This window comes from Eleginops maclovinus, chromosome 12 (assembly GCF_036324505.1).
Source record: "Eleginops maclovinus isolate JMC-PN-2008 ecotype Puerto Natales chromosome 12, JC_Emac_rtc_rv5, whole genome shotgun sequence".
Lineage (NCBI taxonomy): Eukaryota > Metazoa > Chordata > Actinopteri > Perciformes > Eleginopidae > Eleginops > Eleginops maclovinus.
In genome coordinates, this window is record NC_086360.1 from 318,619 (window position 1) to 335,332 (window position 16,714).

The 16,714-nt window shown below is 43.9% G+C and overlaps 1 protein-coding gene across 3 annotated transcripts in view; it reads right to left on the reverse strand.

Moving 5' to 3' along the window:
* Window positions 1-16,714, reverse strand: part of abca2 (ATP-binding cassette, sub-family A (ABC1), member 2) — a 168,201-nt gene that overhangs the window by 23,162 nt on the left and 128,325 nt on the right. For all 3 annotated transcript variants that reach the window (XR_010166908.1, XM_063896434.1, XM_063896435.1), the window contains 10 exons: window positions 15,286-15,497; window positions 9,302-9,422; window positions 8,829-9,119; window positions 8,297-8,518; window positions 7,612-7,714; window positions 5,430-5,755; window positions 3,817-4,030; window positions 2,546-2,651; window positions 2,366-2,477; window positions 2,137-2,197 (listed from right to left, as the gene is read on the reverse strand). Coding sequence is in view for 2 of the 3 variants with exons in the window: in XM_063896434.1 (XP_063752504.1) it covers window positions 2,137-2,197; window positions 2,366-2,477; window positions 2,546-2,651; window positions 3,817-4,030; window positions 5,430-5,755; window positions 7,612-7,714; window positions 8,297-8,518; window positions 8,829-9,119; window positions 9,302-9,422; window positions 15,286-15,497 (1,768 nt within the window). In the remaining variant the exon portion in view is untranslated. The remainder of the gene's footprint in view (window positions 1-2,136; window positions 2,198-2,365; window positions 2,478-2,545; window positions 2,652-3,816; window positions 4,031-5,429; window positions 5,756-7,611; window positions 7,715-8,296; window positions 8,519-8,828; window positions 9,120-9,301; window positions 9,423-15,285; window positions 15,498-16,714) is intronic.

Genomic DNA, 16,714 nt, shown 5'->3' on the forward strand with positions numbered 1-16,714 from the left:
CATCCTGGTGATGTGCTGAGCAGTTTTCACCACCCTCTGTAGAGTCTTACGGTTGAGGGCGGTGCAACTGCCATACCAGGCGGTGATGCAGCCAGTCAGGATACTCTCGATGGTGCACCTATAGAAGTTGCAGAGTATCCTGGAGTCCATGTTGAACTTCCGCAGTCTGCGGAGGAAGAAGAGCCGCTGTCGAGCTGTCTTGGATATGACCCTGGTGTGATGTGTCCATGTCAGGTCCTCACTGATGTTTACCTGAAGCTGCTGACTCTCTCCACAGGAGTCCCGTCGATGGTGATGGGTGTGTGTGCCTCTCTCTGCCTCTTCCTGTAGTCCACAATCAGCTCCTTTGTTTTGCTGACGTTGAGATGGAGGTTGTTGTCCTGGCACCAAGATGTCAGGGCTCTGACCTCCTCTCTGTACGCCGTCTCGTCGCCGTCTGTGATCAGGCCGATGACGGTCGTGTCGTCAGCAAACTTGATGATGGTGTTGGAGCTGTGTGTGGCCACGCAGTCGTGCGTGAACAGGGAGTAGAGGAGAGGGCTGAGCACACAACCCTGAGGGGCTCCGGTGTTGAGGGTCAAGGTGGAGGATGTGATGTTCCCCATCCGCACTGCCTGGGATCTGCCCGTTAGGAAGCTCATGATCCAGTCACAGAGGGCGCTGTTGAGCCCAAGGTCCCTGAGCTTAATGATGAGCTTGGAGGGCACAATGGTGTTGAATGCTGAACTGTAGTCAATGAACAGCATTCTCACATAAGTGTTCCTCTGGTCCAGGTGGGAGAGGGCAGTGTGGATGGTGAGGGAGATGGCATCATCCGTCGACCTGTTTGCTCTGTAGGCAAACTGCAGGGGGTCCAGTGAGTCAGGGAGGGAGGAGGTGATAACAGTTTTGACTAACCGCTCAAAGCACTTCATGATGATGGAGGTGAGTGCAACTGGGCGGTAGTCATTGTGAGGCAGATGGCGCCGCTAGCTCGTCCATCTTGTTAGGGAGAGATCTTACGTTACCCATGATGACGGAAGGAAGGACAGGTCTGTAATGTCTCCTCCTTGCTCGCACGGCATCCCTGTCTCTTTGTTCTCAGCTTGAGGGGAACAACGGGTCTATCGCCGGTTAGCATAGCCATGGTACGGGAGGCTAACAGCTGATCGTGAGTGTAAACAATGAGACGTTCACTGCACAACGAAACCCCGGACACCGTAGTGACAGAAGATGTAGCGAAAGCAGTGCAAAAATGATGTGCTTGGCGTCCATAGTGCAGCTATATGTTGTAAAAAGAGATATATACAATAAATAAAAAACAAAAGAGCAAAAAAAAGTTTGTTAAATAAAGTAAATATAAGGAAATTACTCTGTGTGAGTAGGAGCTGCTGTAACAGGCTGCCACTCAGTTCGGTGCCGAGTACAGTTTTGGTTAAAGAGAGCTGCATCCCTCTGAAATACTTTTTACAATGTTTGACTTTTCAGAGTCTGTTAAATCTATTTTTGGCCCATTTTACCTGAGGGAATGAAGCTGCCTAATAATTACGCACACCTTGATATAGGATTGTGATCTCTGTTGGGAAAACACTGAACGTACTCTTTCAAGGACAGAGGTGATAACGAACGCCCAAGTGTTTAACAGTGTATATGGCAGGATGTATGATTACCTAGAAGAGAAGCATGACACACTGTTTTAGGCATATGATCAGCTATGGGACAACGATTAACATGAGGATTCAGCCTCCACGGAAATATGACAAGCATGATCATTCCTGACGTGGGCCTAAACTTATCTGAACAAAACATTGTATACTGCTTTGTACCGGTATTTCTCCATCTTGTGACTATATAACACCCTCTCTTGTATATAAGCATGTGAGGACACTGTTCGAGGAACTAGTTGTACCATATGATCTGTATGTGATGACTACTTCGATTCTTGCAAAGTTAATAAATACATGTATCCGGATTTGAAACTCAAGCCGGTGACAAGTGAGACTTTTCTAACAATCTCCTGATATACCCTCCCGCATTACACAACCTGATATCACCTGATATGCTTAAATTTATCATGCATTTAGGTTTAAACAACATTTAAATACTGTCACTTAAGTGATGATTTAAGGTACTATATATCAGTGCTGGGCAACTTACAGGTAGTCTAAAGAGAGGCTGGCACTGGTTCGATTCATCGGGTGGTTTGTCAGTGTGAAGCCTGCAAAACACAAACACATAACACAACAGATCATAAGAACTGGATCAGGGGCTGGCCAAAAACATTTGAAAACATGACTGTGAATTATTGGGATCTACCCCGGGGAGAAACATCCATGTCTTTAGATAAGACAACACTTAGTCCCCACGTTGTGTCTTATGTAGTTACCATAGGCAGCAGGGTTGCCCTTGGAAGCAGGCAGGTTCGCGCGCAGGATGGCATTGTTGAGGACGTTCAGGTATGTCGGCATGCTGTGGTAACCTTTGTTGTTATACAGAACCTGGAGAGAAGCGCTGTCAGAAGCTGTTTATGATGTATTTGAGAACTTCAGTTCAGAGCTGGCCTTACCTGAGCTGATCTGCGAACTGCTATCTTGCGAACCATGGGAGGTATGTTTCTGCCAAAGGATGCTGGGATTGATTTCTGAATGTTCCCCACTGTTAATCCACCATATCTATTAAGAACAAAGTCTGTGTTCAAAAACAAATCCTTTTAAAAGTATACATACAACCGCGGAAAAAATTAAGAGACCACTTCAGCATTATCGTTATCTCTTGTTTTATTATTTATAGGTATGTCATTGAGTTAAAATGTATTTTTTGGGGTTTTTTTCTGACAATTTTTCTCTGTGTTGGAATTCAACAGACACTAGAATGGCTGCCATACATGTAGAGATAAAGATTTAAGAAAAATCTGGAGTGGTCTCATAATTTTTTCAGGAGCTGTACGTGTATATACTGTATATATATATATTTATATATATATTTATGCACACGTTGCTGAGGAATATTTTTGCTTATGTGTTATCCTTTCCCCTAGATCATCCTTCTTTACTCTCTGTTCTCTTTCCTTATGGCTCAGGCATGCAGCCTTGGAGAGTTACCGTTATCTCTCTCACACAGAGGCAGATATGTCTCTTTCTATTGCCAGTTTTTGGCCAGCACAAGCACACATACGATAGTTTATTGTCCAAAGGGACTTGTACGTCAAGCATATCAGATATGCAAGTCTCTCTGAGAGATAACCTGTAATTCTATTGCCCTGCTCGTCCTATATGCAGAATGTTGATTATTCTCTCCGAACCAGCTCAGGACTGGGGGAGAGATCTTCAGAATTGATTAGGTAACCGCTGGACGAGCAGCACTGCAGCGGTCGGTAAATGCCGCTGTACCACATTATTAAACAATGAACCAGAAGAGAACTAGCAGAGGGCTAGAACTGGAACAGGCAACCTAAGCTGTCTCCGTTTGGCTATCAGCAGCTCAGGACCAGCTGCAGCTACCTGTCTTCAAGGTAAGGAAACATATACATTTGCATTAGAAGCAGATCACTTGCTGAAACCTGGCACACCTTTTATTCTTAGCACGCTCCTTTAAAATAATTCATTTTTTACTTTCAACAAAGCTATTTAAGAATCCGAGGCCAAAAGCAGTAGTTTGTGTTTTTAGATTTATACACTGAAACTGTATTGTGACGAATCTGAGCCAAAGCAAAATACTTAAAAAACCTCTTCATGTGTAAGGTTCTGACAATAGTATCATTTTGTCATTGAAAATGTTTCTCATCCTCAGTTCCAGTCTCAGTGAGTGTGAGAGGAAATGCCCCCCCTGCAGGCGTACCTGTGCAGGCGCAGTCTGTCTGAGGTAAACAGCAGATACTCAGAGACGTTGCGGCCTGTGATGTCCACCAGGATGTCTCCTGTCACCACCTTCATGAGGGGGGGGCGTCCTCCCACCCCACTGGGGCAGGAGAAACCTGTCCCCTGCATGGAGCAGGTACAACGCACCAGCTCATGGAGGGACAGGGGGAGGATGGGGGGGGATGTCACAGGCTCTGAGGAAACAATAAAGCAGTTTATTTTGTTCAGTAATTCTTTCTTTACGTGCTACCTTGTCAGAGCACGAAACGCACAGGTTGAATCAGACTCATTGAGGTTGCATCAGGCTGCTTCCTCCCCCCACTGGGGTTACTGTCCGGCCGACAGACCCCTGCATCACTTTAGTTTACCTCAGAGCGATAATACAAGATACTGTATATTTTTGAGTTTCCTCTTAGCACAATGCTCACCTGTGCACGGTAAGGCAATGTCTATGTATCGAACTTTCATTGTAAAAGGTAAGAATGAAGGAGTTTGGCAGTAATGCGTTGTTGTTGACAGTGTGGGAGCAATAGTGCAGAGGCTCTCCCCCTGTTATTTTATTACCTTCATATTATAGAAGCCACAACTCAAGAAATATCCTTTTGCACTGTTCCTTGAATCAAACCTTCATGTTTGTGCCCCAGTGAGCGGTTCCAGTGCCAGAAGAATCACCTGATTGGAGTGAAGTCATCACCAATGTTATAAAACCTGTGATCAGCTGGCTGTGACAAATGCTCCTTTGTACTGTATGTAACAATTGCTTAAGTATGAAAAAGGGTCAAAGGGTTTACAGTTAATGAAATTATATAAAGAAGGGATTTGTCTTCTACTTCTAATTATCACAGTATTCTATGTATTAATGGGGTTTTTTTTCTGGTAAAGCTATTTATGTTATTGAGTTATACAGGCCGTTTGTACACAGCATTCAACCTGCTTATGTTTTTGGTGAACGTATCCATATGCAACTAATGAAATTTTAGGAGAACAATGTTGAAGAGGACATATTCTGCTCATATGCAGGTTAATATGTGTCTGTAGTGCCTCTACTGTGACATGTTTCCGTGCTTTAATGTTCAAAAAGCTCTTTATTTTTCAAGATGTGTCGGAAATGTCCAGCCCCTTAGCCTATCACAATTTTGGAGGGCTAGCCAATAGAAGTGCATTATGTTACGATAGTAAACAAAGGAGTCCAATAGAGGTGTTTCAGGCCGTGGGGAGAGTGTGTGGGAGAGAAACTCCCTCTGGAGGGACACAGGGATTTTAGCCTTTGCTAAATAGGGAATAGATTTTTAGATTGTTAGCTTACATTAAAATGACAACTATGAACATGTATTAGGTTATTTAAATCTGTTTAATTGTAATATTTACTCTGAGCTACTACTGTTCTCAACCACTCAACCTGTTAGTTCCCACGTTGACTGGTGGGGGGATGAGGGGGGGATCAGGAGTAGGAGATTTATGGTCATTATTGTGGTTTTAATAGTTATGTGTTTAATGTTTGAATCTGTGTTGTGCCAGACTGATATAGTTTGTGTAAGACATGTTTGCATCTGCTCAGATTAAAGTGCTCCCAGCCTCATGAGAAGGACTCACCATGCACTGTGGTCGGATGGGCGGCTGTGTAGTTCCACAGGCCATCCTCGAAGCGAGGGTCTGGGTCATCTGACGGCGCTGGTGAGGGAGGGGGGGGTACAAAGTTTGAGAGTGGGACCCCCTGTGTAAAGGAGTCGAGACACATGGAGTCAAAGTAGCGTGCGGCCAGGGTCTTGGAGTTGTTGGCGCTGGGGTTGAGGGTCTGGGCCAGTTGGTCTAGGGTGCTGTTGAAGGGGGTTTTGAGGACACAGGTGGCCCCCACGCCCGAGGGCAGAAGGAGGGTGTTGATGATCTTCTGTGGGCTGGCGTCCAGTGACAGCCTAATCCTGAGAGGGGAGGCCAATGGTGATAAGCTAACATTCTGAACTGATGATTCAAAGTCCAAAAACAAACACTTTTACATAAAACCACCAATTTACTTTTTAATAATTGGTCATTCTTTTGTTTAAGCTATTCTCAGGTACAGTATTTGAGCTGAATATTCCTCTGCTGTATACTGGAGTGTGGTTATGCTAGCAGGAAAGTCCATCACAGCCAATCGATTCAGCCCAATAAGTAGAAGGAAAAAAAGTGTAATAAAAATATGAATTGTGTCACACAGTATTGCAAAACCGTTACCGTTTTAGATTTTCAAAATGATGAGTAAAAATAAATGAAGTGTTTTATTTCCACAGGGAATTATTTATTTTAGAAGCAAATATAGTCATGCTCGGTTTTTGTTAACATTTTTTGATATTTATATTTTCAGTTGACCTGCCCAGGGTCATGTAGAACAAAAATATCAACATGGAAATGTATGTGACTAGATTAACTAAACAAGCAAACAGACATATAAACACCTTTATAATTATTTTATAGTGTTTAGTGCCATTATATAAGTATTTGTTTATAGCTTTCCGTTTTATTTTGAAAATATTTTCCTGCTTGTGTCTTGTCTGGTTTTACTTCCCGTGTTTTCCCTCCAGTGCCTGAGTGCCTCCATGTTTTAGCTCCCCTCTTCCATTATGTTCTGGGTGTGATCATCGTATAGGTTTCCTGACTGTTCCTGCTGCGTTTTTTTTTAAATAAAGCTTGCTTTTGTTTGAACTTTAATATCAGTTCCAGTGTTTTACTGTGTTTGGGACCTATCTTTAGCATAGCATATCCCTGACAGTTTAGTAAAGGTAAGACCTAGGATGTACTTCTGACCCTTAAGAGTAAAAGGAAGGGTATTTGGATAGTTTTGAGCGAAATACCATGTGTTATTAACTCTCACTGTACGTAAGCAAAGATAAGAAATGAATGTCAGAATGAAATAAGTATTATGACAGGTTTACCCTCCTTTGCTCTGAACAGGACAATGTGACAGCCGATCAGAGCTACAGATGTTGGACAATATGCAAATCCTATTATGTATAAATCAACAAATGTTTTTTAATGATGTCATTAGAGATCAAATGCGCATATAACATTTCAATAGTACGAGAGCATAATTTTCTATTGGTTGAAGATATTGAATAACCTAGTGGATACATTTTTTTACATTTTAAGGATTCTTTTGTTCAAGTCTCTCTTAAAACCGTATCAGTATCATCATCCGTCCATTATAACCACTGTCAGCTATTTAAATGGAATACCTCTCTAAATCATTGGTCATTTATTAATCAGAAGTGTCCTTACACAGGATACTGAGCCCCAAATGGCCCTGGATGGCATAGCCATTAGTGAGTGATGATGAAAAGCTGGCCCCTGTTTATCAGCCTCTGGCAGTTTATCAATGTGTGTGAATGTGTGATTGCCGTCTTATCAAAAAAGTGCTTTGAGTCATCCTACCCTAAGATAAGAAACATTGTTATTATATGACCACGATGTGTTTCTTGTGGTCCACATAACGAGTACGATATCTGTGCATGTGAGTATTGTTGTAAGACAGACTGTTTTTCTGAAAGTAATAATCAAAGAGGAATTGTTCCATAACACGTTAGCATGTTAATAATAACATTTGGCTGATCAAGTTGACATTCATATGTTCAGTTTTCTTCCATTTTGAAGCTGTCATCTGTTGACATGTGGCAATTGCTTTTTCCCAAGAGCAATGAACACTTATGAGTCCGTCTTTTCCAAAATAACACCCATCAATAGGCTGAACCATGACAAATCAGTCTGTACTGTCCAATTGCTGGTAATACAAATATCCTCTTACCTGTACTGGGATCTGTCTTCGTTGGCGTAAGGGATGAAGTTGCCTCTGGGTTGTGTATAGTTATGATACTGAGACGGGGACAAGATTAGGGGTGGTAGATCTCCTGTAAAACAAGACAAACTAAATGTAAGGGCTACTTTTAAAAAATAATGCAAAACCTCTATATGTACTGGCAATGAAGATCCAAAGCAACTACATTAAAACATAGTTTTTTAAAATTGATATAATGATATTATGCAATATCGTTTTATAAATGATATGTGCTCATTTGCATACATTCCCAAAACAGAAATGAACAGCAATGTGCAACATTTTTGTTTCATTGTGTTGACGTATTAAGAGTAAGTTTATCCAGCCATCTTTGCATCACCCTATAAACCAAAAAATGCTGTCAAAAGCCGGATTCCATTTTAGCATCGGTACTTTTTTGGATCCTTTTCCTCCTCCGCAGAAGTCCAGTTTCTTTTTGCTTGTCAAGCCAAATGGAGAACTGCTTTATAGCTGGATGAATTCAATCAACCCAAATAATGGAGAATGCAGTCAGCTGTGATGAGTTTAATGAACCACACAAACACTGCAGTACAGTTCACCTGCTGTTTCCATCATTTCACCACTGACAGAAGAAAACGGTTTGTGGAGAAGCAGGATTAAAACCCATTTTCAATATTTCTATGTCAAATCTCACCAATCTCAGGCACAGATAAGGCCACAGTCATGGCCACACAGACAAAGAAGGCCGGCAGGAGGATCTGAGAGAAGAGGCCCTTGGTGTTCCTCTTGGCACAGTGGAACCTCTTGACAATGAGGCCATGAAACTGACTCAGCTTTAACCACCAGCCCTCCAGCTTGAAGCTGCCCTGCCCCTCCAGGACCTCTGGTTCTGGAGATGAACATCTCTGTGCATCTCCTGGAGGTGAAGGACAAGTCACATGAAAAATTAGTGAAATGGTTTGTAGTGATAGCAGCTGCATGACTGGAACATTCTGCAACAAAGACAACAACAAGATATATTCATTCTGATTGAGACAATATGTATTTAACACCTGAGGAAATATAACACATGCGGAACAAAAAATATTCACAAATAATAAGAAAATATCAGTTCACACAGCAGAATTTTAAGTCAGGCTATTGAAATCAGCAGTAGGTATGCAATGAGGAGACTGTCTAACTAAAATCAAGAGTCTCAGTGAAGGACTCGGCTGCTGCTGTCTCACCCCTCAGGCTGGCAGAGTCGGGCTCCTGGCCGCTGTCGAAGAGCGGACAGTAATCTCCATAGAAGTCTGTGTAGAGCCCCCCCTCATCACCCCTCACTGAACCAATGGACGAGGAGGATTTGAGAGAGGATTGGCTCTGACTCAGCGTGGAGCACGTCATCAGATTACTCAGCTCCACCTCTGGCTTCTCACGCTCCACTGAAGGTCCAGTCTCTCCCTGTTGCAATCCCAGGCCAGTCGAGCCCGCTGAGGATTTCCCCACTGAGCTGCCCCCTGGGGACCCATTCATGTCTGCCAATGGACAGAGAGGGAGAACAACAAGTGACAACTCTAGCCTGGAGCCAGAGAATGAAATCAAAAAGTATCTCAGGTCGGAGCTTTAGTGATGGGAAATCCAGGGCTAACTTATGAAAGCTAAAACCATGTGAAGGTGTTTGGCTATGTGGGAACCTGGGGGAAGAATGTGCTCTCACCAGCGTCACTGTTCTCCAGAGATTGGTCCTCTTCAGACACTTTGAGGAACACTTCCTCCAGGGTGGTGTCCATCACCCCAAAGCTGGTGAGGGCAAGGCTGTCCAGGCTCTGCTCTAAAGCCTGAGGCACACAGCAGAGATGCCCTGATGACTGACCCCCAAACACCAAAGCTTGGCCTGTCATGTATATCCTGATCTATGGTCACATTTATATATTGCTAACAATTCTTATTATTTTTTCTTAGGTTTACCTTTACCTGTGCTCAAGGTTCTCCATCCCAAAGAACTAAACTACTTTACAAAAAATACAAATATCAATAAATCAGGTAGGTTAAGGCAATACACATCTAGGATCCTCATAACGTAAAAAAACAACATATACTGTAACAATATATACAGTTCATATAAAGATAAGCATGTGAAAAGAAAAGCACATTTATTGTTAGGAAACAATAACTGTATTTGTTGTGTAATGCTGCTTTTGGGGACCACACATTGCAGATGCAGTAAAAATAAGATTAATATTGTGCTTACCAAAAGGTTACTTTTTAGGACATTAACCCATTTTGTGATATCCAATTAATTAACATTAACATGGGTTGGCTACAGCCTGCCCTAAAGAGTCCCATCCCGCACATATGGACATGGCTGGATCAGGATGATAAATGTATGCATTTGTTATGGTACACTAACTCTTCAATATGCCCAACCATACTCTGGAAAGTACCAGTTTGAACAGTTTATTTAGTAATGGGGATTAAAAACCAATACCATGGGTTCCGGTGACGTCATCACTCTGAATGGCAGCCTCGACTAACAGCTCCTCCGAGAGAAAATGTTTCGCCCTGTTAATTCATCAAATACCCAATTTTCGATAGCACTTGGCTGGTTAGTGGGGCAAGAATGGGAAAAAAGGATGGAAATAAGAAAGTCACGACTGCAGAGCCTGCAAACAAGGATAATACAGAGAACAGCTCTACCACGCAGACACAAGATGGCGAAGCTAATGCTAGCCCTCATTCAACTGACGTGGTAAGCTTAGCAAAAGTTTTGGAGGAGATTCAGGACTTTCGTAAAGACATAAAACAACAACTGAGTGATATTAAATCTGAAGTCACCAACATTAAGCAAAGAATGGAGGAGGCAGAGACACGAATTGGGAAGGTGGAAGATCGCACTCAAAATGTGGAACAGGTGTTAAGCAAGATGATAAAAGTGATGAACCAACTAGAATATAAAGTACTCGACCAAGAAGGGAGATCTCGACGAGAGAATATTAGGATATATAACGTGTCTGCGGTGGAGTTTGTGGAGAAGTTACTGCGAGACACACTTGATTTCCCCCCAATTACGGAGTTTAACATAGAGGGAGCCCACCGGGCGCTCACCCCGAAACCCTCTGGAGATAGGGCCACGGTCAATAGTAATCAAATTCGTCTGTTACAAAACCAAAGAAGAAATTCTACGCAAGGCTTGGGGAAAGAAGAAGGTGTTTTTGAATGGAAGACAAATACACTTTGATCAAGACTATCCCCCAGCTGTCCTGCAGAAGCGTAAGGAATACTCTGAAGCTAAATTAATGTTTAAAAAGCAAAGAAACATCCGCTTCCAGACCCAATTCCCCGCTAAACTACGGGTATACTACGAGACAGAGACGCAGCTGTATCAGACGGTGGAGGAGGCGACTACAGACATGAAGAATAGAGGACTGCCTGTCAACGTGATCACACTGAAGGAGAGCCTGGCTGAGCAACTCTGTCGCTACGCCTGGGAAACAGCTGAAGGTCCGAGACGGCAGGGGACGAGAGAAGAGCGAGAGGAGAATGTCGGGGAGGCACTGCAAGCTCTTAGAAGACTGTCACCATCCCCTCCAGAAGACCCTTAGATTCTGACCAAATCCAACAGTTTGGGTAGGCAAGACGTAACCCAAATTAGACTGTGTATACATTTAAGATGTATATTTGGTGAGGTGGATTTTCTGTTACTGTGGGTAAGGGTTAGTGGATGTGTAGGACCGTAAAGGGGCTATTCAAGTTTTGTCATCGCACACACTCTGGAGTGTCGGCCAGAACACTGCTTCACGGCCAGTATGTTCAGGGTATGAGGTGTACGTTGGAGAAGGCAAGGAGACGACGACAGGATGATTTAACCACTTGTATTGATGTGTATTCAAGCCACCAATGGTAAACAGACGTATGGTTACAGGGGGTTTCTATATGTTTGTGTGTGTGTGTGTGTGTGTGGTCTGAAACAAAAGATAACATGAAAATAATAAGTACAACTACGTTGTAACCCGCACGCACATAACTACGTTAACATATTAGCGTAGCAGGCTAAACTCATGGCATCACGGCGAATGTAGATTATATACATACATAACCATATACCCACAAGTACTACAGGCAAGTATATAACTACATTATAACGAATAGTACACGTCACTAACATATTCCATTCATTATAACAGGTAATAACATCATATTAAACAACTCACTTTCTCACATGGACGCACACTTCAACAAACAAGGTTTCTTACAGCGACACGGAAAGACATGTGCTTCTACCAGAGAGCGCCGGAATAAGATGTAAACAATGCGCGTGGCGCTCAGTGTGACGTAGGTCCCGTAACTAACAAAATGAAAGTCCATAACCTGAAACGGAGAAGTCAACATATTAAATTTCAGCTATCTATTTTAGTTGTAAATGCTTCGCATTCCAGAACAATCTGTCGACGTTGTGTGTCTGTCATAGCATCGTTGGTATGTATTCTTGAGATTGTCTGTAGAGTTTTATCATTACTTTGGACGATAATGTTGGGTTTTGTAAAGTATGGTCTCATACTACGGTTTGTGAATGCTACATCTCGTGCGTGTGCTAATTTGTGCTTGTTGCAGTTTCACCTTTTCTTTGTAAACGTCAATAACCCTGTGGAAGGAATAAGTAACCCTCAGAGTGTTGATGTTGGGAAAAAGTTTAGCTGGCCATCAGGATATTACGGTAGACATATCGGGGACGGAACAGTGAAACAACGGCTATTAAGCAAGCAAGATAAAACCGAAACATTCGAAGCTAGCCGCCATGTCGACGCATGCGTCGAATGGACGACCAACGGAGCATTCTTTACAGTCATGTGCTGCTGGATCAGCACGCGCCAGCGAGCTACATGCTACAGAGGAGAACCCACACAGAAGCAACGTTAAGGACACGTTCGCAAGCGTGGCGTTCGGTGAGATCCAGTTCGTCATCAGCGGGTCGGCAGCAGTCAGAGCAAGAGCGGAAGCAGCCAAGGTACGTCTATGCTATGCTGAAGAGGAAGCTAATCTGAGGCTACAACAAGCTAAGTTGGAAGTGTCAATTGAAATCCTTAAACATAAAAGAGAGGCTGCATCAGCCATTGCTGAAGCCTGTGATGAGAGACCACTTTCTCACTGTGGCAGCGGGGTGTGGTTAGGGCGCTGGCTGCTGGAGTAGTAGGAGTGGCTCAGCCGGAGGCCAGACAGCTGATCGGGATCAGGTAATCAGGCACTGATTAAAGTCATGGTCGTAACCTGGTTCTGTTCGGTTGCAGTAGACGGGGGCCTGAGTGTGGACTGTTTTCCCCTCACCCGCAGGACGAGAGCCACTAACCGCCAGTGCCATTGCAAAAATATTGTTCTGTAATAAAGATTTCATTGTGTTTCAATATACCGAGTGGTCCTTCCATCATTGGGAACGTAGGTGTGAGCCGAGAGGGGGGTCTCAGCCCGGATGAAGAAAAGTGGTACTTACCAACGTTCGGGGTATATCATCCGAAGAAACCTAAGAAAATCCGTGTGGTGTTTGATTCCAGTGCCCAATACAACGGCGTATCGCTCAACGATGTGCTGTTAACGGGACCTGACCTGAATAACACACTACTCTGAGTGCTGACCCGGTTCAGAAGAGAGGCCATCGCCTTCACAGCAGACATAGAACAGATGTTCTATTGCTTCCTGGTAAGAGAAAAAGACCGTAACTTCTTACGTTTTCTCTGGTTCCAGAACAACGACGTCTCCAAAGCCATCGTGGATTACCGAATGAACGTCCATGTCTTCGGTAACAGCCCTTCACCTGCAGTAGCTATTCACGGTCTACACAAGTCTGTTCAAGACAGCAACAATGACGTAGACCCAGATGTGCAGCACTTCGTTTTGCATGACTTCTATGTCGATGATGGGCTGAAGTCCCTGCCCACAGTTGAAGCTGCTGTCAGCCTGCTAAAGAGGACACAGGATGTGCTCACCAAGTCGAACCTAAGGTTGCACAAGATTGCGGCGAACAACAAAGAGGTTATGGATGCCTTTCCATCCAGTGACCACGAAAGCGACCTCAAAGACCTTTACCTCGATGCTGGCACACTGCTGCTTCAGCGCAGCCTCTGCCTCGACTGGAATCTCAACACAGACTGTTTCCTCTTTAATGTCTCCAGTGAAACCAAGCCCTACACCCGGTGGCATGTCTTGTCCACAATTAACAGCCTCTACGACCCACTTGGATCGAATCACTGTCCAATGCAAGGCTATCTTGCGAGAGCTCACGGCGGAGAACGGTGACAGGGACGCGTCCTTACCTTCAGCCATGGAAGATGCCTGGACGTCATGGAGCCTCTCTGTCGGAGCTCGCTGAGCTTCTCAGCCAAGGCGCTACACAAAAAAAAAAAAACTGTGTGTGTTCTGTGATGCGTCAGTCAAAGCTATCGGTGCTGTGTGCTACCTGAAAGTGACAGACGGAAGTGGCAACAACCAGATTAGATTTGTAATGGGCCCTGAACACACAGTGCCAAGACTTGAACTCTGCACAGCAGTGCTTGCTGTTGAGTTAGCAGACCTGGTCTCAGCTGAACTAGACCTACAGATTGATGCTGTAACCTACTACTCAGACAGCAAAGTAGTCCTGGGCTATATCCGCAATGAGACCAGGTGCTTTTATGTCTATGTCAGCAACCGTGTGTTACGCATCAGAAGATCCTCACGTCCAGACCAGTGGCAGTACGTGCCAACAGACCTGAACCCGGCAGATCACGCAACACGTTCCGTCCCTGCTGGCCAACCGAAACACACAAACTGGCTGAGTGGGCCCAAATTCCTCTCCAAGCCAGAGCCCAGACCCAGACATCCGCCCCCTGGTGTCTGCCTTAAGCACTACGACCTCACACAAGTAACTGGATTCACAAGGCTTCGCTAAGTTCTCTACCTGGAAGTCCTTGACTCGTGCGGTCACTCGCCTCGTTCACATAGCCTGTCATTTCAAGACAGCTCACAGAGAGAACAGAGCATGCAAGGACTGTACATGGACTGTTAGGTGACGTGTATCCACATCAGGCGGGGAGTGTTCTGTTATGAGTATGAAAAAAGCATTAAGTTTAATGTTTAAAAAAATATAATACATATTCTTATTTCTTGTTAGCATTACAGAAATATAATGTTTTCATGGAATATACATTTCCTTATGTGTATCTATTTAGGTCGTGTTCAATTTAAAGATCTCATGGTTCTAAATGTCTAATCACGTACCACTATGTCGTGTAGTTCAGTAGTTCAGAAGTAAACTCATTCAGGTCAAGCGCATTTCAGCGATCTATTTTATTTGTAAATGCTTCACATTCCAGAACAATCTGTCGACGTCGCGTGTCTGTCATAGCATCGTTGGTATGTATTCTTGAGATTGTCTGTAAAGTTTTATCATTACTTTGGACGATAATGTTGGGTTTTGTAAAGTATGGTCTCATGCTACGGTTTGTGAATGCTACGTCTCGCGCGTGTGCTAATTTGTGCTTGTTGCAGTTTCACCTTTTCTTTGTAAACGTCAATAAACCTGTGGAAGGAATAAGTAACCCTCAGAGTCTGGATGTTGGGAAAAAGTTTAGCTGGTCGTCAGGATATTACGGTAGACATATCGGGGACGGAACAGTCAATAACAAATAAATTACAAAAAAATCAAACAATACCATTCATTTTTGTGTGTACCTGGAACAGCCTCTCAAAGCAACCCTTCTTCACAGCCTCGGAGGGCAGCACGTAGGACAGCTCGGTGTTAGAGTCAGACACCAGCAGGCAGGACGCCACAAACTGCCGGATGAACTGGGTGACACGAGCCTGGGAGCAGGGGGACAGAGAGGAGGACGAAGCCACAGAGGATGATGGGGCCACAGAGGGAGGCTGCTGTTGGCTGCCCTGTCCTGGAGAAAGAAAGCAACACAACATGATAGGAGGACCAGGGAGGACAGGACGGTTAAAGTAGAGTCAGAAAAAGGAAACAGTCTCTCAATAAAAGAGAATCACAGGCAGAGCTGTCGAGAAGAGTCCGGAGACGGAATCAGTGACAAGCTGATTGGTTCTGGTGAACAACAACCACAAATACATTCAAACAACAAAACAACACGTCTTCAATTATATGACATTGTAATATAATTGAATTTAGTTGAACTTAGTCAAATTAGAATAGAAATGTGTGTCAACATATCTGTTTGTATTAACATGTATAGTTTCCTTCAGTATCAAAGCAGGGCTGTGCACATGACATTCACCAAACTGTAGAAAACTAAAGGACTTTGACGGAGCGCATCACGGAGTGACCGACTCCGCCACTGACAGCTGGCGGCACACACACACACACACACACACACACACACACACACACACACACACACACACACACACACACACACACACAGCACAGACACACACACACACACACACACACACACACACACACACACACACACACACACACACACACACACAGTGCCGCCGCTCCCATAACGCGCATTACGCGCTGTGCGTAGGGCACCAAGTGTCGAGGGGGCACCACCAAAAATAGCCTAATGAAAAATCGTCATAATAATTATAAGGCCGAAATTATTTCAGTAGACTATAGAAATATGAGGCACTTTTTAGGCATACTACTCAAAGGTACCGATGGTGCCCCCCTCTCCCCTCCCCCCCTCCCCTCCCCACTCACTCATCACAACTCATAATGTTTTTTTATTGGGGGGGGGGGGGGGAGGGCATCATGAAGGAATTATGCTTAGGGCACCAAAATGGCTAGCAGCGGCACTGCACACACACACACACACACACACACACACACACACACACCAAACATTTCAATGTAATAACATAACCAGATGAGTTATTACAGCGCCCGGTATCATTTGACACACATTTGTATCATACACATGCAGGACTTGCACTCGCCTGTTATCTAACCGACAGGTCGCTCGCACTCTCCAGCCGAAACTCTCTCGTCTTATTAATTTATGCATTTTCTTATTAATTTATGCAGCCAACTCAAATGCATAACCAGCCACTTAATGCGCAGTGCAGATTCGGGAATGAATACAAAAATAAGCATTCATTCAACAACTAAATCAGGAGACCTATAAAGTTTTACGTT